At 39.8% G+C, this 25,151-nt stretch overlaps 1 protein-coding gene across 2 annotated transcripts in view; it reads right to left on the bottom strand.

Moving 5' to 3' along the window:
• vgll4b (vestigial-like family member 4b) overlaps positions 1 to 25,151 on the bottom strand; it is a 42,758-nt gene that overhangs the window by 5,384 nt on the left and 12,223 nt on the right. Inside the window, exons 1-4 of one of the 2 annotated variants that reach the window (XM_063473978.1) lie at positions 17,173 to 17,628; positions 10,250 to 10,463; positions 738 to 999; positions 240 to 357 (exon numbers count right to left, since the gene is read on the bottom strand). In XM_063473978.1, the coding sequence (XP_063330048.1) occupies positions 240 to 357; positions 738 to 999; positions 10,250 to 10,463; positions 17,173 to 17,254 (676 nt within the window). In that variant the 5' untranslated portion in view covers positions 17,255 to 17,628. Of the gene's footprint in view, positions 1 to 239; positions 358 to 737; positions 1,000 to 10,249; positions 10,464 to 17,172; positions 17,629 to 25,151 lie in introns of those variants that run through there. The other variant, XM_063473979.1, reaches the window with a different exon arrangement.

The following is a 25,151-nucleotide window of genomic DNA, read 5'->3' as shown; positions in this document are numbered from 1 at the left end:
AAACAAATGTTTTATTGGCCAAGGCCTCGAGTGACTCTGTGGGTACAGAGATAACAGATAAGATTGTAATTAAGCATGTTTAAACGCTATCATAACAACGGTTTCGCTATAAAAACAGAAGAACCCTAGCATTACTAGCATCACTACAATACATTTACATCTAAACGTGGAGAGTATGAGCTGTTTTCTCTCTGGGGTGTGCATTGCTGTTGCAAATGCATTTGCAAACGTGTACTCACTGTTGCTTCTCCTGTAGTTATTGGTGAAGTTGGAGCAGCCGTTGTGGGAGACTGTACAGTGAGACAGGTTGCAGTTGCGGTTGTTTGCTGGGGCGCATGTGATCACTGAGGGGCGATTCTGAAACACAGAGACAAAGAGTCTGTGTTAAACGTCAAATTCAGTCTTATGATTGCTGATCAGCAATTTGCTAAAGCATGTTAAAAGAAGCAGAGTAAATACAAAATGAACAGAACAGCAACTTTTCAGAAAAGATGGAGAAAATAAAAAGACGTTTTAAGTTTGAGGGAGCAGGAATGATCCAGTGACCACCAGGATTTTAAAACATGGTTTGCAAACAAGCCAAATAGGAAATGTGTACTTTCCACCAACCAAGGAGCCAGGTTAATGAAAGCATATTAGTCACATCATGTGGGGGACCTACCAGAGTTGAGGTTTCACTCGACAATTTAAGAAAAATGTGGTGTGTATTAGAGCTAAAGACAGGACGGGTATGTTACCTGCTGGCGTTCCACAGTGCTGACTGTGTGCAGCACTGTAGCCATAGCTGCTGTGTTGCTGCGTGCTGACTCCACCATGCTGTTTTTGGTAAGTGCCAGTGGCTGGTCCATGGTAGCTAAGCTGGCCAGGTGGAGGTGATGGGGGTGGCTGTACATGTGGTTGCTCGGCACTCCCAGAGCACCCGGCACCACCACACGTTCGATGGGGCTCCTGCTGCGGTCCTTGGAGCCAGGAGAGCTGCGATAATCTCCATTAGGTTTCCTGAGGAACAGCCAAGTAGCCAAAAAACAAACGCACGTTATTCATCCTGCACACTGGATAGTGTTATTTAATTCATGTGTATTCTGAGTCTGCTAGCACTTAATTGACTCTGAAGCCAGTATCATAATTAAAATGATAAGAGAAGACAATTGGAGCTTAAACATAACGATCCAAGGTTATCAAAAACACAATATTTGGTGTTTGGGATGAGATGAAAAGTAAACATGGTGTGCAAAGAGTGTTGACAAATGACGTAAGGAATGGGCAAAGAAAAAAAAGCCAAGAAGTAAAGAGACAGAAAGATCACAAGTAGTTCAGCTAAGACAGGGAGAATGTGAGGTGGGGGGAAAAATAAAGATTATAAAAGGACAATTGTAAATGGTGCTCTGTGTCAGCAGGAACGGCAAAAGCTATTAATACTGGTCTAACAAATACACACTCTCATGGACACACAGCCTTAGCTCTCAGATTGCTGGTGGGGTTTGATAAGACCATATGGTACCAACACAGGCTCACACACTGTCCTCAGATGGAGGAAGGAACACTCTCCTAACTTTATCCAACATGGATAGACTCCAAACTTATCTCGGCACAGGACGGACAAATGGGCACAAAGTTCAAAGCTCTTGAGAGGTTTCCCCAGCACAGCAAATCAACTTCATCTCTTCGGCAAGCTGCACTTACTGCAGTCATAATTTTTTTTTTAAAAAAAAGAAAAAGAAAACTACTAACGGAGCATAGACGCAGGCTGAAGTCAATCAACATTCAATTAAAATTCCCTGTCCACACTTACAACAATGAAGTGATTAATGGAGGTAAAAGGAGGTTAGCCATGCACCTTCCATATGAAAGGGAATTATTTCGCAGCACTGTTATCACCAAGCAGTGAGCTCATATTTTAATCACTGCAAAACAGATAAGGATAAGGGATTAAAGTAACAACAGTTTAACAAAACAGGCTTTCTTCCAGCTCTTACGATAATGACTGTGATATGTCTGATATGTAGACAAGTGTCTGCGACTAAAGACCATTGTAATCAATGGTCTTTAGTTGTAGTTTAACAAGTTAGTAACTGTTTTGGTCCCTGCATCAGATTTGCTCTGTGTTTTTTGTTTGTGTGTGTGGTTGTGTGTCCGTGTGTGCGTGTGTGTGTGTGGTTCACTCCCCTCTTACAAACTGAGGCCCAGTTACAGGGAGCAAGATTTACTGTACTCGCCTCTGTCTCTCCTTTTCTCCCCAACTCCATAATCCATTCACAGATAGAGACATCGACTTGCTCATTCCTACACAGAATACGCTACACATAGACCATGCAGGCTTGATTAAATTTGCAAGAAATAATACTGAATTCAAGCGAACATCGATTATTAATATAACTTCCTCATTCTCCACCGAATACTATGCAGGGGCATTTCCCAACCCGCACAAGTTAAAAGGCTGCAGGAGCCCTTTAAGTTGCAAAACAAGCTCAAGAAAGCAGTTGTAGATCCATGTGACTAAGCAACCTGACTGTTGGGTCAAGCATCTGGAGTCCATGGCACAGTCCTCCACAAATAAACAATCTACACAGAATACATAAAGGGGGAGAGGAAGAGCTGAGGAGAGGTGGGGAAGGGTGAGTTGCATGTGAATGGTCGGGACCTCGACTTTAAGAAAGAGTGAGGTCAGTAGTTTCCTTCGTTTGTGCCGAGAGCTTACATTCGCGGAGACCCGCTCTCTTTTTTTTCCTCCCCTTTTTCTCACAATCAGCAGCAAACTTCCTGAGGGTTAAAGAAGGAAGGACTTGGCAGCGCTTGCATAAACCCTGGCCGACAGCTCACCAACAAGCTTTTTTTGTTCTTTCACAGTGGCATCAATTCTCCGTTTCATCTTCATTTTTTTTAAACAGTCCAAAGAAAAACATACATTCTGGAGCTGATCCCTTTAAAATCAGGTCATAATTAAAACTAAAGCCTATTCAAGTGAATAAATTGTTTAAATTATTACTACATGAAACATCAACTTTTAATCAGACAATATAAAGAAAGGTCCCCCTGCATAATTTCTCTATTATTTTCAAATATAAACAATCTCTTGATTAGCTAAGAGGCAAGCAGATAACAAAGCTCTCTCATCCCTTCCCAGCAGCTGGGTCTTGAGTTGGGTTGTGGAAGTTGTTCCAAACTTTAATCACTGCCAAAGAGCAGGCATGCCCACATCCTCATTCAAGAGGGCCCATTGCAGGAGCCAGTGAATGGGATCAACAAATCTGACCAATGAATGGAATAGCTGTCGAATCCACCGCCGCCCCCGCCTTCCCCTCGCCTGATTGCCCACCAAACCCTGGACCACATTTCATGCCAGAGATCAGGCTTTCAAAACCCACCCTGTGCCTTTGTCTCTCTTACTCACCTCTTAATTATCATTAAGGTCACAGCTGGGGAAGGAGGGAGAGGACGGACAGGGTAGATGGCAAGGGCTACACATGAAACATGGCCACTGAGTGGTAAAAAGGGCTAGAGCTAAAGAGAGTAGGCTGCCAGGACAAGAGGAATAGATGGGAGCTAAAAGTGGGAGAGAGAGAGAGGGGGGGGACTTGGCCCCTACAGTGGGCACTGGGAGACAAACAGCATTTTTAAAAAAAGAAGGGGGTGAGGTTGGAAACAGAGAGTAAAGGAAGCCCAAATCCAATAACATATAAATAAACATGAAGGAAAGCAGTTTACAAACAACAAGTGAGCTCTTACCACCAGCAGTGTGATGACAGGATTCCTCTTAATTGGCAGAAAATGTTTGCTAAAGTGACGTTTCCCAGATAAACTGGCCAAACTACAAAAACCAAACTAAAGCTTTTTAAACGTAGAGCTCAGTCAGAATATGTGAGAATATTCAGTCATATCTTTTTCTAACGTCTCTGATCCCTTTTTTTCAGTTGATTCACTTTGTAAATAGGAATGATGTAAAGGACATCAAAATGATCTGTTTGACAAATAAAATACAGAGAAAATATCTATCAGACTGTATTTTACTGCAGGCTGGGTTATATACAGCCTGGTATTAGTGGTAGTCACTGTGGTGGGCACTTACTGAAAGATCCCTTAATTTAAAACCCAGAGAGTCCAACCCTCAATACATAAATGATATATTCATATATCTTTAACAATATACTACTCAGATCTATCATTAAGCATAGCCTTTTAGGTAACCACTCACATGACATCCGGCCCTCAAGTCAACCTCAAGTTAAAGATCATACTGCGATCATGTGTTCGAATGATCTGGAGGGGGGGCAAGTAATTAGTTCATGCTGGCTAGAAAAGCAAGTTTGTTTGAGCTAACATGCCCTTACAGCCACAACAGTAAACTAAATAAAACAAATAGAAACATATGAACCAAGAACTTTAAAAATATGGGTTCTTTTTCAAAGTGTGCCAGGGTTAATCCTGTATGAGACTGCCAGTTTGGTGAATTTGCTATATTTGACTATGAGGCAGCGAGACAGAAGCTATAAAAGCTCGAGGCTTTTTCTCACAATTGTGTTCCAAGGTCTTTAGAGAAAACCTCCCTACAAATCTTTGGTTGGGCAGAGGTTCATATCCAACTCTTTAATAAATGCATTTAAAAAAAAAAAAAGCAAGACGAGAGAGGGGGGGAGAGATACACACAGGAAACATCTGGGAAGAATCAGGGTGTAGCGGGAAGACAACAAAAAGAAAAAAAAGAAGTGGAAGAGGATGAAGGCCTAACCACAGGTTATAACCAGAACCAAGCTCTACAAGTTCTACACAAAACCACAAAAAAGAGATATACATACACATACACACTCACAGACTGTGAGCCACAGAGCTTATTCAGACTATGTATATATAGTATACAAACATCTCAACACCGTTTACTCTGCTGTTTAAAGTCCAGGCTTTAGTAGCTGCTGTGAGCGGAAGTTAGCAAAAATATCTGCATCCTTTAGGATCAAAGCCCAGAGGAAATGCCCTTTAATCAAATATCTGAAGTGTTGAAACAAATGATATGTAACACTTAAACTCTAAACCAAAGACTAGCTTGTTCACGGCTCTCTACACGCTGGTGCTGGAGCCTTCAGATTGTCAATCATGCAGAAATACTGATAGAAACAGCACATTTTTGACAGTTAACTGACTGCAGAGACAGAGAACTGAAGAAAATCCTTTGTTATCAAAGCTGGGACAGATCGGATATGGGAACAACCACAACAAGAAGGCAAAGAAAACAACATGTGAACACACACAGACACATAGACACACACAGCTAAAAACAAAAACCCACATCTCCCCTCCTTTCCTCACATGCTCGCTACATAAATAGTTTCATGTAAAACAAGAGGGTAACAATGACTTCACCAGCCACACTCACTCAGACTCTCTCTCTCTCTCTCACACACACACACACACACACACACACACACACACACACACACACACACACACACACACACTCACACACACAGCCTCTTTCCACTCTTATTTTCTCCCCATATAGCCTCTAGAGAAACTTCCATGAGAACAACTTACTGATGAAGTTCCCAGTAGAAAGCAGCTGTGGTTTTTGTAAGCTACAGTATTCTGTGCAGCAATGTAATTTTCTTGGATTTTGTATTTAGTGCCTATAGATACAGCAGTACATTTTGAGTAAACTGTAATACTGTATACTGTTTCAGCATAACGTAGCATGAATGCAACTGCAGATCTTCAGGTTTTCATTTCAGATTTTCATCGGTGGTTAAAATTCTGCAGAGTGAAGAGAAATGGAAATTCAGAACTATTATCAAGGGCATGAAAAGCAAATATCTGTTCCAACCAGTGACTAACCAGACATAGTTTGCATTAGTCAAGGTCCTCATGTTTTATTGGCCAACAGACCAACCAACAGATTTTCATAGTATTTCAAAAAAACAACAAAAAGCAAACTAGTACCTAATCAGTCTAATGTATTTTGACTGCTGAAAATAAACTTTCCTGTAGTTAAATTCACCAAACTACAGTCAATGCAAAAACAATGTCAGTGGCTTTTAGTCTCAAGGAGCAATGAAACTGTTGAGGACTCTCATACTGGCGAGTCTACAACTACAGAGTGGCAGGCAGGCACACAGGCAGGAGCAAGCTTCCAGCCCGCAGGCTCCAGTGGACAGGATAAGGCTTCTTTGTTCAAGACTCCTCCTACTACTCAGAGAAAATGAAAAAGTAGCCCCTGTTGCCTGACCTCACCCCACACAGAAACACACACACAAGCACTCAGATGATCACAGGTAGGAGAGCACGCATGCATGTGTAAACAACACACAGACAACAGCACATGTGCATACCTGCACAAATCGATGGATACATGTAGACTAGGGCGACATATAAGCCTACCAGGAGCACTGGCAGTTATTTCTATTAAGACTTCAATATGCAGGTTGAATGCCAAAAACCCCTCTGTGTTGCAAGAGTCTGTTTTCATTGGGCCTTACAGCAAAAAAAAAAAGGAAAAAAAAAAAAAGGAAGATATTATTAAAACAATAAGCCTGCTGAGAAAAACATACTTACGGCCACATTCTTAAACGTACAGGCAGCCGACAAAAGCAAAATGCATTCACTTATCATGCATGTTCATAGAAAAAAAAAAAGCTTCAGCTGGTTCAGAGAGTTTACTTTTTCTCACCACTGCCTGTGCACCTCCCCCTAACTTTAGCTCGTAGTGATTGGCCAACAGAGGAAACTTGAGCGTCCCCCCTTTATAGCCCCGCCCTAATCGGAGGTGTCAGGTGTCTGCGTGTGTTGAGGCTCACAGAAAATATGACTGAACTTAAAGACAAAAGAAAGCCAAATACACGGAGCTCGACAAGTCAGCACAGAGGAAAGCTGCAACACAAGCAAAAAGAGAGAGAAAGAGAGAAAAACCCACACTTTTCAGAAAAAAGAAGAATGAACACAAAAGCTTCTGCATGGGCAGGGACACTCAACAGTGAGCTGAGCAATCAGTGCACATACAAAAAAAAAAGAGAAAGCAGACAGACAGAAGCAGCCAGGAAAATCCAACAGATAGAGAAGACGTGGGAACTGCTTCTGTGTGTGGTGTGGGTGGAGAGTTTCATTTTTCTATTGAAAAAAAATAATTAAGGGCAAAAGATTAAGTGCTGTATGAATGTGAAGGTGAATTGGTGAATAAGGGATACAGTGTAAAAGTACTTTGAGTGCTTATTAAGAGTAGAAAAAGCACTGTATTACAGTATCAATCTCCTTACATGGCACAACTGAAAGGAAAACATAATGCATGTTAAAAAGCTGGCTGCCCTATGTCAATTTTCATGTGGGGAGGGTGTTTAAGGAGCATTTTTAGCTCAATTTTCTCTGTAGCAACATCCCATCATTTTCCACTTCACTCCAAGTTCTTTGGAAGGGAGAGGAGCTACACCTAGGAGGAAAGTGTTTCTGGCTGATGCTGGATACAAGTTTCAACAAGTCGTACAGCAGTTACCAGGGGAAGAATGCCCTCAGAGAAACCTCAAATTAGATGACTAAAAAAAGACACATTTGGGATGACCCGAGGGGAACTTGGTTTCCAGGATTAAAAAAAAATATCTTTGTGAACTAGAAAGGCCCTGAATCCATCTTCAAGCTGCAGCAAGTCAAGTAGCAATTGGCTTTTGTTAGGTAGAGATTAACCTGCAGCAGCAGGAGTCAAATGACTTCAAGGTCATAATTAAAATGGAGATTAAATAAGGGGATTATGGCTTGCGCCTAGGAAATAATCATGGTAAAACGAGCAGTCTGAAAAGCCCTAAACATCACAGACATTTGCATCAGTTTTATTTTTACAGAACCTTATTCTATCCAAACAACAAGGTTGCACGTAGGAGCTGTGGCGAGGATCTGTGACACCAACTGAAAGCTGATATAACAATAAGTTCTACTGTGCTTCACAACACCGACTTACGAAACTTGTGATACACAAGTAGGAGCACTTGCGTATCGATGCATGCAAAAGTTAACCACATAGTGCATATATAATGTCCCACGTGGAGTGAAAAACAACAGAGACAACAGAATAATACCACAAGTAGTGGTTGGATTTACTGCAGAGTATAACCCTAATGCCCACACAGCTGCCACAGAATAACAGGAAAAATGATGATTCTGCACAAATGTCAAATCTCACAAGCTAATCCTTTGTTATGTGTCACAAGATTAAAGAACAAAGACCCTTACCCACGGCCTCAGTAGAACAGCTTAATTCAAAAGTCAGATGCAACCTAGTCTAACCCTGCCAATATCACACAGGCAAATGGATATATGCAACTTAAGCAGTTACTGTTGTTGTGTTTATGCTTCACAAGTCAAACAAAAAATACATAAAAATAATCACCTCTAAAAACGACATTATCTGTATGCTGCTCAAAGTTCTGCAAACAATTATTGCTTCACAAATATCAGTAAATACACAAACACCAGTGTGTAATTTCTTCCATTTACCTGCACTGTGGAGTGTTGGAAAACAGTGCCAGTAATTTGAGATACTTCTGCAGAAAGTTTTTTGAGATTTTAACTTGTTTAACTCGATTTTAACTATTTGGCCAGAGTTGCTCGATTATATATATATATATATATATATATATATATATATATATATATATATATATATATATATATATAAATAGAATATAGATTATATATATTATATACAAACTCGTTTGTTGAAGGTTATATTCGCTCTTCCTTGTTGGACTCCCTGAAGCAAAGTGTTTCCAAACAGCTGAACTGGTTTTACCTCTCTTGTTGCCCTAGGGCTCTTTTCTTCATCTTGGCTCGAGGTGAATTAAACCTGCCACAGCATGGCGAGAAATGACTTTGAGCTTTTTAGGGAGGGGTAAAAGGGCCACAGTTGTAAAGGAAAGCAATGCTCTGGAGTCATAACAAAAGAAAAAGCAAGTGCATCAGTGCGAAGCTAAATGTGGCACAAATTTTTTATTTTTCCGTTAACTTGTATTCACAACTACCGGGTGCTAAAACTAACTGATGATGAAAATCAGGTGGTGGGCAACCAGAGAATCTATCTACACGTGAACATTTTGTAGGGTTACCTTTAAAATCTGTTGGTTTCCAATATTCCTGTTTGGGCCAGTGGCACCATGTACTACATGTAAGTGTGTGACTATATAAGTTTAGCTATATAATAACAATGCTTGTAACCACTCTCTCTTCTTCCAGTTTCCAGTATATCCAGTCAATCATCTACTGCATCCCATTGTGTCAGCTGAAAACTTCAAGATGGATAAAAACAATCACTTGTACTGTTTTTTTGCATGAGGTAGAAATGGGCTTGAATATCTCACTCTTTGGATATTTCCTAATTTTGTGGAATAATAATTAAGTTTTCTGCTGTTAAATTTAAATTCATATGAGAAGCAAAAATATAATTTTGTTGCCCCTCTTCCTTTTCTCAAACTGAGTACAGTATAAGTACAGCCAATAGTCATAGCACAGCCCTTGTCTAGTCATTTGGCAGACAGCGCTGTGGTTATAAAAATATGTTCGACTTCTGCTCAGCTCCCCACCCCCAACCCCTACCCCCAGCATCTGGACATACTGACATACTGCACGCAAAACTGTACAGCTCTACCCAACACCCCTTGACTCCATCTGCAATAAATAGCAATGACTGGAGTCCTATAACTGACTCAGTCATGTCTGACTCTGACTCGACTGCCCCTGGCCCCAGCAGTCCTTCACCACCACCAACCAGGACCCTGGAATCTCTGGTATTGGGAATGCGGGAACGACGTGAGTAATCGTTCTGTTGTGCAGTCCCTGTTTCCAAGCTTCCAGAGATCTGCAGCTATAAGGAGTTTGTAACACTGTTGAGCGAGCTAAACCTGGCATAGCACCCTGGAGTCCAAACTAGGACTTCTAAGATAGCGCCACTGTGCACCGTTTCACACATGGATGGCAGAAACACGTGCATTGACAGGAAAAACTGACTTCTTTTAAAGGCACCAAGGGTTCTAAATATGCATTCTGGACATGTATGAAAAACAGTTCAGTGTACATGGCCATTCACTGGCTACAGTGTTTGTTTGTATTTGAAAGAGACAGATGGACAGGAAAGAAAAATGTGCACTGATAGCAAAATACAAGTTCATTTTCATTTCCAGATACTCATAAAAAAGTGAGCATCTGGAAATTATAACTCCAGATGTTTATAAAGCTTTTTATTAGAATATGTGTGTTGTTCAGTTGCATGTGTATATGTACTCACAGCTGCGCGGCAAACAGTCGACTCATCTTTGCCACGTGCTCGTTTTCATCCATGTCGCTGTCCCCCTGATCACCACTCAGCTTCCTCTTAGTGGGGCTGATGGGAGGAGGACCCGTCCTGTGGCTGGAGGAGGAAGATGAGGAGGACGATGATGAAGACGAGGAGGAAGACGACAGGGACAGGAGTCTGGGGTCTCCTCTCAAAGCTGCCTCACCTGAGGAGGAAAGACATCAAGGGAAGAAAAAAAGACAAGACAGAGGGTTATTAGTGCTGCTGACACTGTGTTCCAAAACACGATCATTTAGAAGTCTGAATGAGTTTGAGATCGCTCCACTGCTACACAAACTCTGAAAGAAGAAAACATCAGGTGAAACGCAATACAAAGATAGGAGAATGTGTCTTAGAAAGTTTGCAAAACAACTGCTGGCTGCACTTTTGTCATTTTCAAAAATGAGACTAGAGTGACAGTTGTGCAGTTGTGGTCACCTCACGTGGTTAGCTTTACTAAGATTACTGTAAAATAAATGTAAATTATAGTAATTAGCCTAAATTATAGCATTTAAAAGCAGAAGGTGACTGTTGTATTGCCACTTTAAAACAAGGTGTCTACTTCATGACAACGTTACAGGCTGTGTCTGGGGTTTTGTTGACTTATACAGTTTGCTGAGAGAGGCACAAACCTCTGGCATAAAAGAAGGAGTATCTGGTGAGGAATGTTTTGAAAGAAATAGTTGCGGATGGATTCTGCATATGTTTGTATGTGTGTGGGGGAACTATTTCTCCCTCTGTAGCTTTATCCCTCATACAGAAGGCCTACAGAGTTGTCAGTGAGTGGGAGTTTAGAGCAAGAGAATCAGGAAAACTACCACTGGCTCTGTCTCAGCATGGGGACTTTCCACTGCTTCTGCCTCATGTATCTGTCTGACTTTACCCAAACAACACTGAAAGGCCTACACTAAAACTCCTAGTCCAACTCACATAAAAACTAATTAGTTACAAACACTTGCTAACTGTTAGTTCATCCTTCATTTCAAATTATTTTGTATAACAAACCAATCAGTATTGATTAGATTTTGGAGAAATATTCAACCTGCATTTGTAGAACCAAAAGAAAAACCCAAAACACACATACACACACACACATTAGTAATAAGTAGCAGGACATTAGACATTAAACTGAATTCTTATAAATATTTATTCTTCTTTTCATCAGATGAATAAGGTCATAAAATCTGGTTGAAAGCCAGTTTAAACTAAAACTGAGTCATTCAGACGCGGCAGCACCAACAGCCTAAAGACTATGGAAAGACTTTGTTCCTCCACCATTCCTCCATGTATGTTTAGCTTCAGCATGGCCTCTGAAACACAGCTGCAGCTCCTCCCCTCACCCTCTCTCCCTGGCATGTTCCTTCTCGTGCTACTGTGTACCATGGTAACAAGGGTGACATCATCTTTTTTGGCAGGGAGAGGGATGGCAATAAAGGAAGAGAGACTGACACCACACTGTCCAATCAGCATCCAGGACTCGCTTATCACCGAGTGAAGTGCTCAACAAAAGAGTGAATCTGCGAGTGGTACCCCTGCAAACAAGTAAGACATTCGACTGTATGAGGTCAAACACTGTTGACCTGCACGACAATACAACTGCTATTGCACACTAATATATACTAGGTTGTCATTCAAGTGTAACCATCTGACACGACTGCAGCCTTTGAGAATTTTATTATGTCTGCTTTTTGTTGTGAGTTATAGAAGATGATTTCACAGCCTAATGCCGTTTCAATGCACACTAATTTTGCATTAGTCATTCATGTTTTTTAAACTAGGGATATACAACAAACTGGAAAATGGTTACATAGTTTTCCTTCTGAAACTAACCTGTATTGGTGATAATCTGAAGGACAATGCAATGGAATCATTTTCTGCAATTTATTCTCAAATCAAAAGGCAAAAAGAAACAACAAGAGCAGAAGTACTTACACATTAAGTTTTTATATATTTTTACACACAAGAAATGTATCTACATATAGGAAGTGATTATTTATAGTACATTAGTTTAAATATTTGTTCACTAAATACATTTCATTTGCATTAAACAAGCAGACAATTAGTGGGAGTAGAGCCGTAACCCAGAAGCCAAACTCCACTCTGTCTTTTCCCCTCTCTGCTCTCTGAGTTCATTAGGTCCACATGATCAAAGCCTATTTCTCCTGATAGAACTTCAAACAGCTTGGATCAGGATGAGATTGGATTACAAACTGAGGCGAGCTTCCCTCTCCATCGCTCGCTCTCATTTCCGTCTCTTTCCCCCTTCCTCGCTCTGTCCTTCCCCCCTATCTGATACTTAAAAAAAAGATGGTTCCTAGCATGGCTTCTCTCTGCAAAACAGCTATGTAGTTATTTTTGGCTGAATTTCTCAGTAAATTGAACTTGGCCCTCTGGCTGCCTTTATTATCCGAGTCCATGGAGGTTTTACACTTTAAATACTAAAAAGGAAATACAAAAAAAGCTCTTCCACAAAAGTCCTGGATTGTATGAGACTGACCTGAACTTTTAAACCCGATGTTAGATTTGTTTGACCTCTGATATGAAGACGGAGGCACACAGACAGACAAAGAGAGAGAGAAGAGAGGGGAAAAAAACGCAGCGCACGTAGGTGGTTTAGCATAATCAGGTGTCACATGTCACATTGGTGACACATCGGAATAAATCCCTATAGGGCTCACATTAAAAAAAAGATTCAGTGTCCTATTTGGCAACATGGTTTTAATTCTTAGCTAAACTACTGAGCATCAGAAATACTGATTGCTTCAAGGTCAGCTATGATGTGTTAGGGAGATTTTAGACAACTATATCAATATAAAGACTGCTGCTTATAAAAACTCTAAATTCTATTCTCCATATTTTGGTTTAAAATAAAGAGATGATGCTGGTTATGCCAATCTTGACATAAAGGCAGGCTTACCAATTCAGTTTCACATCACAGCAGGTATGCGGATGTTTTGTGCTGTGCTTCAGTGGTCAAGAGTCTAAGTTGCAAGTAACAGCAATACAAAACTAGTTATCTCTAGTTCATCAGATTAACTAACTTAGAGAAACAACCTGGACCTAGTGACCCTCTTATTGGCTTTTTAATCCACCAAGGTTGTAACTGCCTTTACAGTAAATGGTGGTTAATGTTAACTCTACAACATAATTCCTTCACTTTGCCTGTGTTGCTTCACCATGGCGTCACTTCTTTGCTGCCTGCTGTGTACGTTAGACAAAAATGATGTTGTATTATGTCAATCATGAATTAATTTTTTTGTTGGTAAAAATAGTTGCTTTGGCTTAACTTTGTTTTTAATTCATAGATCTGCCACCAACTGCATTTTACAGTTTACAGAAATCCATATTTTGCTCTAAATCCAAATGAGCCATTTGAACCACTGAGCCCTGAAATCTTTTTACAATTAATTAGGTGACAGCCCCAGGAAGCTGCCAAAGCTGTGACCACTGCTTGTCGAAGGACTACTTATAAACATTTAAGGAATTGTTTAAAACTCATATCAACTGAGCTTCAAGTTTCTGAAAACTAAAGGGGTGTTCAGTGAAGTAGGAACATCATAGAAAGTCGATGACATTCAACAACTTCAAGCAACGATGCAATGGGTCCCAAGTAAAGGTTTTGTCAACTTTAAGGCAACTGATTGAAGCAACTAGCAATTAGACTGAATGGTATTGCTGATTGGCAAAGGGGGCAAATATATTAACAAGTTATTCAGGCAACATTAGCCTAGAATGTCCACAAGCAACCAACCACAGGCAGCAAAGCGACAGCCAATGAGCGAGTCACTTTCTGTGAGGACGCCCCTTTATGGTGATGGATCAAGTTTTGGTTGTTTTTTTTTGGCAAGTCCTATCCCCACTTCAGCCAGTATGCCACATGTATGTATTTAATATGTATTTAGTTTGAACATGCAGCACATCGAACATGGCTGGAGTGCATAGAAGGAAAGTGTTGAACAGTGTCAGTCGCAATCAATACGTTGTTTAACCAATCTAATTTCAATGCTGTGGGCCCACTGTCAGTCAGCTCTGGCCAATCACAGATAAATCATTACTGTTTTTGTCCTGTATATGCTCTTATGGCTTCTTTTATAAACAAACATAAAGCAGAAAGATATCTGAGGTAGTTTAGAAATGACATCACTCTGTAGTTTTTTCAGCCTCACTGTGTCAATATGGCAGCGCCAAAACTACAGTATTGGTGGGCTTCAGATTTGAATGGCTACTATATGGAATTTGTTATGAAGCACACAGTTGCATACAATTTATGACATGGCATTAACTTCCAAATTTCACACGTTCATCTGTCCAACCAGGAGTGAACACACATTTTTCTTTAACTCAGAACTGAGATGAATTAAGTCATAAAGACAAAAAGGAAGACGATTAATGTCACTGCAGGTTCACGTCACCGTCATAGCACATTAACCACCCCTGGTGAATGAACTTGAGGTCAGAATCTGTTTTTCCATAAGCCAAGTCAAGACCCTGAATGATGTCAACTTTTTTCTAATTCACTACAGCTGATTTTATTTGTTTGTGCGATAATTCACTAAACTTTGTCACTTACACAGTCTGTAAAAACAATATATCTACCTGAACAACAAACAAAATGTTCAACCTATGATTACCTAGAAAGTCACACTAGTGCAGACTCTCCAAGCTGTTCATCCATTATTACTTTTTTTTTTTAACAGCTATTCAGTTGCATTATAGGCAGGGTATTCAAATGTCCCATCTGCATTAAATGTTGTTAAATGTCAGTGATAATACAGGAGCAGTAATAGCTTCACAACAGGACAGTATACAAGTAGGAGCGTGATTGTTGGGAAATGATGGTGTAGTTTGGCTCATGCATATAGTAACAAGTCAGAACACCCACAATATCACAAAGCACTTCTATCCCTTTCTTGGCTCAACAAGTTTGAACATGAGGGGCTTTCCTTTTCCCCTCTTCACTGATAACCTTGTCCTTTTAGCTTTGTTTTCTTATCATGAAGCTCAGATTTTAGCTCAGTCAGCTAAAAACCATACACTCTCTCTCTCTCTCTCTGTCACACACACACACACAAACACAAAGAAAACCAAACTGATTGTCTTAATAGTGCAGAGATATGCTTCCAGATACAAATTTTATCCAAACCAGCAGATATATAAGCACAAAAATACCACTACAAAGATGTTATCTCCATCTTTACTTATGCCATTTTATTTAGAGTTAGATGACAGCTGTGAAGGGTGAAGTTTTGTGGTGACACAAACACTCATATTCTGACTAGCAAAAATCCCAGGCCAGTGGTAGGCTTATCTAATACACCTGCACTGTGCAGAAATGCCACCAACATTTCTCAATAATGGCATGTGAGCTCAAGCTTCTGAGCACAGTTTGAAGAGTCATGTGCCTAAATGCAAGGAACAGCCAAACAGGAATTACAGCAACCCAAGGCTTTTTTTTCTTTCCCCAGAAGCATTAGAAACAGATAAAAACACAACAGAAGCCTTAATCACATGCCAAACCGCAAAAAAAAAAATCAAAAACATATTTTTCTTCTGCTGCTGGTAGCATAGGTTCAAGAACAGACAAAACAGAAACTAATGTCTGTTTTAATCATATGCCATTGTGTAAATGTGCAAAATGGGTGTCAGTCACAGCATATTTAAAAGGAGCTCCATTACAAGTTAATTATATGTTAAATGATGAGGCAAGCTGAAAGGCACAATAGCAGGGGAAAGAAGCAATGTGACTAAAAACAGGAGAAGAAAAGCCTGCCAACCAATTTATTAAGAAAATGCTTTGTCTTTGTGTTGCTGCTGCATTTGTAATAGTAAAAAATAAGATAAGGACTAATTATCAGTCACCACGCTATCTACCAGTCTCAAAGATTTACTTTCTATCTATAAAACATATTTTATGTTCATGTAATAAACTGAAAATTTTGATCGGACTTCAGCTTGACAGTTGAGGACCTGCTGGTGAAATTAAACAAGGACATGCTTTTTTTTCACTCCTGGATTAGACCCTAGTTGCTGCAGTAGAGGCCAGCGACAGGGCAGAGGGAAAACTTGCACATAGCCCCCGGACAGACAGGGCAATCTTACAAAGCCTGACAGGAGACGAGAGCCATTTCAAAGTCAGGCAGTTTGCAGAGATTTGGAATCTTCTACTCTCTGATTTCATGACAAAGACATAATACTGAATAAAAAAGTTCCCTTAATGCCACGAAATGACTTGCAGCCCACAGAAAGAAATCTCTGCAAATTAAACAAAGACTACCAGCTGCAGCTTACAGCGTGCTGTAGGGGGTCAACCCCACAAAACAAGATGTGAAAATCTTGGACACATCCGTTCATCTGAATGCAAACGGCATGAATAATAGGACACCACCAGAGAGTCAGAATAGCTCGGTAACTAGTAATACTGTGAGTCAGTCTTATAGAGACCAATAAATGAACACACGACTTACAGACAATTAATTCAGCCTTTTCTTTCTAGATTTTTCTTCAATAATAAAACAATGATATGACAAGTGAATAAACGCACTTCCAGCCATTCAGAAAAGGACAAAATAGAAAGAGCGCTTACACCAACTCTACGTAAAATGCGTTACAATCGGGTTAAAAACAAATGCTGAAAAACACTACTCATCTAAGTCTGTATTCATAAACCGTATACAAGCTAAATCAATGCTCATGTGTACAAAGTGGCACGTTTTATCTACCGTGCTTGCGGGAAGAAACGGCTAACTAGCGAAGCAGCGTAAACTGAAGAGAAAACTTCGACCAGCTACGTCGTTAACGTTAGCTCGCAGCGTAACGCCACTCCGAAGTTTAAAAACAGCCGTACGCCCACAAACAGCCCAAACCCGCTAGTTTACCTTCGTAGCAGAGAATGCCAATGTTGTTGTTCATCTTGTCCAGGTACTGGTAGTTCAACAGGTCCATTTTCATTAGTAGCATTTATCGGGCTTTAATTAAAAACAAAGGGGAAAAAAAAGAAGACCAGCTTGTTTCCCCCCTTCTCCTCTGAAGCGACGGTAAAAAAGCTAAAGGCCCAGCCTCCAACTTTACTTCTCTGGAAACTCAACAAAATTTAACCTGTGTGGAAAGTGATCTCAGTAAGTTTACTTTTTGAAATACGGGTAAGTATGCAGCGGTGACAAAGCGCAAAGAAATAAAATAATACAAAAATAAGAATAGCGTCAGTTCTCCTCACAGCCAGCTGTAAGTCGACTGCACTGACACGCAGGCTATGCTTGGTATGACTCCTATGCTTCACCAGCGGTTTCCACTGTTGCTGAGAGGGACGCACTGGGCATGCTCGCTAAATCCGTGGAGCGCCTCAAATATCAGGGATATTTTACGCACAAGATCAGCCTCTCCAAACACATCCAGAAAGAAAGCGAGCGACGGGAGGGAGAGAGAGAGAAAGACACAGAGAGAGAGAGAGAGAGAGAGAGGGGGGGGGGGGGGGGGAGATACCAAAGAACTGCAGCAATCCCACATGAAGTCTTTAGGAAATAAATACTACAGTTAGTAAATATTTTTAAGTCCAAGTGCTCTAGTTTGTTGTTTGCTTGTTTTGTTTTGTTTTTTTGCAAAAGGGTATTAAATATGCAGACGTGCAATCCAGGCACACTCCATCTAGGAATACAGAGGTCATAAGATTAAAGTTGCCATAAAATAATTTTAGGTCGATATAACCTTATCTGAGGGAGAGTGCCTTATTATGATGACGGCGCTTTATTGTAAACGTTTCTATGTGTTGTAATAGTGCAGGGAGACCTGCGAGATGTCAGGAAAGGAGGAGAAAAAAACTTGAATAAAAGGGTAAATAAAAAAGAAACTGTGCTTCAGTTTTTGGAGATGCTGTTCATAAAGCGTTTTGGTTACAGCCAAGATGGTTTCCTACTAAAATATTTTTTATTTGTTTATTCATCTGTCAACAACATACTTTATAGCACAGAATACATTGTTTTTTTCATTCAGGAGAGGCCATGCGGATAAAGAGCAGGGATATGCATTTTCTAAATTGTCTGTCGGCGTTTATTTGGACAAAAACACAAGCAAACTTTAGTGTGTTGATTTAAAAAAAAAAAAAAAAAAGTTTACAAGTTTAAAAGGGCCTGGTGGGCCTCTAACATCCTGAGTGGTCCTCTTCTGCCCCCTGGTGTTTGACGTTTGACATAGGCTAATTCCAATTTATGTGTACATATATATATATATATATATATACATATATACTGCACTGATCAGGCAAGGGGGAATGAAAACTCATGAAGCTCAAAACACTGCATAGCTTGTTGAGAAGAGAAAAGAACAATTTCCTCAGGGCATATGACAACACACCTCACTAGGTGTGGTTGTGCTTTAGTGTCGGAGTTTTTCATGTGACAAATACATGCAGAATACCTGTGGATATTCACTTTTACACTCAAAATAAAATATTTATAATGGAAAGACAGCAAGAGGAAAGAAAATAAGCAAAAGAGTGAAAGATTCCAAATTAAAGGGAAGGAAAACTTATTTAGCCAATGTGACCATATATTAGTGTTGCATGTTTGTTTTTGTTTCTGGTCTTGGTAACCTTACGTAACAACATACAAACAGGCCAAATAAGAACAAGGAAGAGTAATGGAAAAGAGCACAGTGGATTTGTTTTGTGGGAAATATCTGATGGTGTGGATTTAACTTTACACGGTAAGTCTACATTTCTCATAAAGCACTTAACTGAGAATTTATGGCCGACAAACAGACCTCTATCTCTGTCATTTAAAAAAAGAGCCCCCAAAATCTAAAACTGCTCAAACTAATGTAAAAGGAAAAAAAACTTTACCTCCTGTCTCGCAGAAATGTACAAACGCAACAAACGCAGTACGCATCCATGTAAACACACACCCACTTCATCCTGCTTCACAAACACATTGGTCTATACGCCTTCTCCTTTCTTTGTTGTGCACACACAGACACACAAAAGCCTTTCCTCTCCTTCCTCCTGGCCTCCTCCTCCTCCAGTGGTGACTCAGAACTGAGGAACACGGTTCGTGTCTATTCGGACGGCCATTGTTTGCAGTTTCAGTCACATAAAGGTGGATTTCAGGCTTTCAGTGCTTCAGATTACATCTCAGGGCAGAGAACCTTGCACAAATATTTTGTGAAGCTTAAGTCTGTTTAGTGCCACAACTTTTCAGGATACACCGAGCTGTTGTAACAGAAGAGATAAGGAGAGACAGGTGCTATCCATCTGTGTACAGAAACTCTCAGACAATAACAGATTGGTGCCCTCTTATGGCCAATAGAGACTTCCACTGACCAACAAATAATAAATATTAATCAACATTTATAGAAGTGTGTATTTGACTAGATAAGTCCAAACCATGCTGGTGGTCTTTCATGATTATACATACCATATTTAATGAGACGTACAACTAAACACCAACGTGTTAAACTTATAATGGCATTGGAGGAAATATCTGGGAATCCCCACAGTTAGTAGACCTTGAGACTACATCTATTACATGGCAACTACTACATGACAAATTGTCATAGTAATCTATTAAAAATGGTTACTGAATTTAGAAAACAGCCTACTTTCATGTCCAATAAGGGTTGGCTAGTGGAATGTGTGCAATATTACAAATAGTGCAAAACAATAATTGAGTGAAAATTTCAATTTGAAGCAAACTGTGAAGATAAGTGTGAAAATGAGCATCAATATTTGTCATATTTAAGGAAACTTTCTTATTTTCACTCTGACAAAACCATGATAATGAAAAACAGAAGCTTACTGGTGAGCCACAGCTTAACCCCACATCCCTGTACACCAGAAAGTTACAAGGGTTTGATGTCAAGTTTCTTCCTTCTGAACACAGGTTTATAGTCCCAAAGTGAAAGAAGTAAAAGAGAGCTAAATTGTAACATCGTGGACCTCAGTTATATAAACTGAACCCTGACTTTTTTTTAACATAATAATGGATAAAGGATGATTCCAACTTTTGAGACTATGTTATACTATTTATAATTACTCTTGTAAAAAATACTGAAAGCCATCAAATAAAAGAAAACTGTAGTTTGTACATTTTGTACAATAAAATACAATTAACAACATCAGCAATATCATCAACAACAGCATTTGGGGCATGTTTGTTTTTCCTGAGTATAATGCGGTCTGATTGCAGCTAAAATAAAATGTGTGAGTATTCCTGTGGTGGCTACATTTACTTTAACGTGCATACCAATCATGCAGTTATCACAAATGCATTACACAGAGTTTGCTTATAAAGAAAAACACATTCTCCAACACAACATTCCTTGTTCTGGCCTGGCAGGCTGTAAGATGAATAAGTATAATAAGCAGATTAATGGTTACACAACAAGCTGGTGAAAATCCACCTCTTTCTTCCGCAGTGGCAAGTTGTTACACACAAGTTAGCCTAAGGAGGAAATAAACCTTTTCTCCTCACTGTTTTCATAGCCTGCTTTCTTTTGCGCAACTCATATGTGCCAGCTCTAGGAAACACAGTATGGCCCATCAGCTACCTCTGCCTACTACGGACCATAAACTACATTTACAATAACACCTGTCCTATTTAGACTTTGCTGATCAGGTTTGAATTATGCTTAGTTATAATTTTGCTTAGTTTAGAACCTAAACAGGAGAAGTTGATCCATTAGTATTAGTATTAGTAAGCCAAACTTTTCCAGCTTTCCTGCCATCACCCCCCCTTGCTTCCTCTGTACCCATTCATTAATGTAATCTGCCATGACGAGGTGCTATCAGACCTAGTTTTTTGATCTCCTCCAATGTTTACGTGTCTCTGATCAGGTCTGGGCTTCTCCAGAGAGTGGGTGTGTCAGGAATAGCAACGCTGCACAGGCAAGGTGGTAATTCATGTTAATGCTTCATCAACACTCTCTCATGTTGCGACACAAACACTGACAGAACATAAAAGATGACGCTGATTTCAAAGACTATAACAAAGGCTCTCTTGATTTGCTCATGCTTCCTATTTCTTCTCCGTATTCTGAATCGTCTTCACGCCTTATTGAAAAGTGAGAAAAGAATAGAGGTTTATCACTTTCTTTGTTTACACAAAATAACATTTGTGTAAACAGAATCTCATTAAGGCGTGGAGCAAGAACAACTGTCACAGTGGCAGCGACCAAAGGTCAAACCCTTGATGACTTTACAGCGTCTCTGAAATATCACCACACCATTACTGGCTTTGTTTACACGGTGACATAATGCATCAAAGATGTTTTTCCTTCCTGAAATGTGTTGTCTCAGCCTCTTGTATGAGGGTGGTTACTGAACAATCTCTTGTCCACATACCTCGAAGTTGTAAAAGGTTTGATCGCAGCTATAATGTCTGCAAACGGCTGACATTCTTATATTTTACATCATGACACGACACAGATTTTAACCAACTCCACTATGAATTAATCCAAAAGCTTTAGTTTAAACATTTAAATCTCCCCGCTTCTTTACACACGGTTTCTGTGAGCACACTCTCCCACAGGAGGAAATATCAGGTTGCTGCACTGAAACAATGACAACAACAGGTGACTGTGTGGAAGCGAAGCCGTTCAGTCATTTCCCGCCTTTGTCTGGCATGGGGTGAAAAGCAGAAACCTTTTGTTTATTATTAAGCACGGCCTTGTTTAATATTAAACACAAGCTCGCTTTTGGTGGGACTGTTTAACCATTACATCACTGGAGTTTGTATTTTTGTTATTTTGGGGTTTTTTTAACCTGTTATCACATAAGAGACACCGACCTCAAACTTGATTAAAACCTACATACTAACTCTGTAATATAATACTACTGACATCATAGATACAACAAACTAAATGGGAGACAAGAGGTAAATGATGGTGATCACCATTTTTTACAATATGCCCTACTTTTTGTATTATATCCAATTACTAAACCTTAGCGTTAAGTTGTATAATTCAGAATGTATTATTTTAGGACATTTAGCAAACTTCTATCATGTTACAAAGGTTTAAATATACGTAGAGGAAAGCATCGCAATAAATACATTATTAGATACAAATATTTTTGGAATCTGGGCCACGTGGACACTGACAGCTCTGAATAAGAGTAGAGCAGGGCGATATGACCAAAAATATTTATCACGATATACATTTGAAAATTTGCGATAATGATATAACTGACGATATAATTGACACTAGACAAAATACTTCACAACTCCACAACTTTATTAGTGCAAAAAAACAACAATGTATTTTCACTTGAACAAGCAGCTGTTTTTTATCTGCATTAAAGTTATATAAAAATTTAACAGTGCAAATGCAAATTCCTTGCTGACAGTTTAACCAAAAGGGATTTCCAGTGGAAATTGGCCGACATAACCTCAGCATAACCATGTATAATATCCACAAAACTTAAGAGGTTATACACACACAATACGATAATATTATGTTGAAGCACAGTACGTATCACTCCGCGAGGCTCCTGCCTACGATAGCTGTAGTGCTCCAACAATCGATCAAGCGGTGCGGGTTCGTAGCTTAGCAAAGTTGTACTAAAACATTTGACAGATTTTCGAGCGCCGTGTACCACATAAAATCGTTTCGAGGTCAGTAAACACAACCAGAATTCATACATAAGGCACACGGGATTATAAGGGGCAGTGCCGATTTTCAGAAAAATCAAGGGATTGATTTTAAGTGTGCCGTATTTTCCAAAAAACACGGTAATAACGACGGCCCGCTAGCACGCTCTACCAAAAATAGTACTTTGTTGTGTATCTGACGGACGAAAGCTAAACCAGTTCCACACCACTGAAGTTGCAGCATTTTTACAAACCAATTCTGATTTACCCGTTTCATTCAACGTTCTGCTTTCGCACTTCTCATTCTCCGTCGCCGCCATGCTTCTTCCGCCATGTGTGTATGAAAACAAAGGCACTGCGCATGCGTGTTTTACCCATATTCTATTGCTATATTTCATTTTCTTATCGTTGCCCAACATTATACCGGTATTACCGTGAACGGTATGATATGGCCCAGCCCTAAATAAGAGTCAGTACACCATTAAGATTGAAGATTTAAGCTTGAGCTACTCCAAGGTTCATTTAAGGAACAAAGACCATTTCATGGTGGTGCTGCCTAATGGAAACCAGATTCCTTTGTTCACATTTAAGTGCTTGCCTTTGAGTATCTATCAGATCTGTTACAACTTTATGTCCCATATGCCTCGCTTAGGTCATGAGAAATTTCGAGTAGTTCCAGTTCCCAGATTTGCTCTAAAAGCAGACTGAGCTTTTTTAGTTTCAGCTCTAAAACTCTGGACAGTTTCACCTTTCAGATCAGGTGATCTTCCTACAGTCCTCAACTCACCTCTGCCTGTTAGCTGTGTTAGGTCTCATTCATAGCGGTGTATTGTCAAATTGCTTTGTACTAATTGCTTTAATTCTGTCTGGTTTCCATTTCTTTTTCTAAATTATTTTACTGTGGTTTATAACTTTCCCATAACTTTATCTTAATATTGTTACAAATGCGTGTTTTGCAGTACTTGGGTCAGTGTAACAATGATGGTGGTTTCTTAGTAGTGTTATATGATCTTTAAAATCAACATAGGCCTGCTATGTCCTGTGCAAAGCGTTCTCTCACAGCTGAGACATCCTAGTCATCTGTGACCTTCTCGTCAGTATAGTCCATCTGTCCTCTTTGGCTTTTTGCAGTTTGAGCAGGCTTCCTCACTCTTCTTCTCTCCACGTGATCTCTTGCTCATCTTTAGAGTTTTTGTCTGTCAGTGCTACAGTTGATTTGAACATCTTCTATCTGCCTGATCTTTTTTGTCCCTCTGTCTCTAAGTGCTCTCGTCTACTCCTCCCCTGCAGCGTGCCTGCCAATTTTTGTTTACGACATAAAGAAAATGGTCTTGACAGAAACTGGCTGGCACTGGCTACACTGGCTTCAGGCAATGCGAGGCTGGATACTAATATTATGTAACTGACAGAAACACATCTCCAATCTTATCTACAGCAGGTTGAGATTCAAATCTCTCAAAAAAAATGCTGATAACCACCAAAAAAAGAGAAAAAAGTTTCCAAATATGGCATCCAACTTTGACACAGAAAAGTTGAGGGTGGTCAGTGTCTCTTTTGTTGCTAATTAAAGAATGGTTAAGCACTTCAAATATATCACACCAAACAGACTCTATTTCTAGTAATGGAAAAGGATCACTCTGCCCATCAGCCATTCGAACCTATGACAACATTCTTGCCATGCTAACAATTAGCTTGCAAACCGACCCTGGGGGGCTTATTATTGACTGGCAGAGATAGTTCCTACATGGGGCAGGAGTGTCTGTGCCACTGCCACTCATTTTCTCAATCTTTGTTTTGTATCCTGCTTTGATATGCTGGATGCAGTGGCAATTAACACAATATATTAGTTGATATTCTTAGAGTAACCCTGAAAATCCCATTTGAAAGTTAAAATCTACAGAAAATATAGAAATCTAACCTAGAGAATGATTCATCTAGGTGAACACAAAAGAATGCAATAAATAAATAAATGCAACGCATTCTTTAAAACTGCTGCCTTGCATAAGAGGTGTGCGCATTTCTTTTTGTATGCTTGGACAGGTCAAATGAACTGCCTTTGTAACAAAAAAAATGTAAAAGTAACAATGACTCATCAAAATGCTTTTCCTGCACTATAAAAGTCAACCTTTTTTTGTGAAAGGCAATGCAATCCTATTTTATTTAATTCTCCGTAGCTATAGCGAGCGCTATCAAAAAGAGAGGAATGTCAAATATGTGTGGTCAGCACAGCTCTGAGAGAAGGTTCCCTCACTGAGACACAGAGCTGCTATAAGAGCAGC

This window comes from Pelmatolapia mariae, linkage group LG5 (assembly GCF_036321145.2).
Source record: "Pelmatolapia mariae isolate MD_Pm_ZW linkage group LG5, Pm_UMD_F_2, whole genome shotgun sequence".
NCBI classification, from domain to species: domain Eukaryota; kingdom Metazoa; phylum Chordata; class Actinopteri; order Cichliformes; family Cichlidae; genus Pelmatolapia; species Pelmatolapia mariae.
This window is presented reverse-complemented; position numbering and strand designations above follow the sequence as displayed.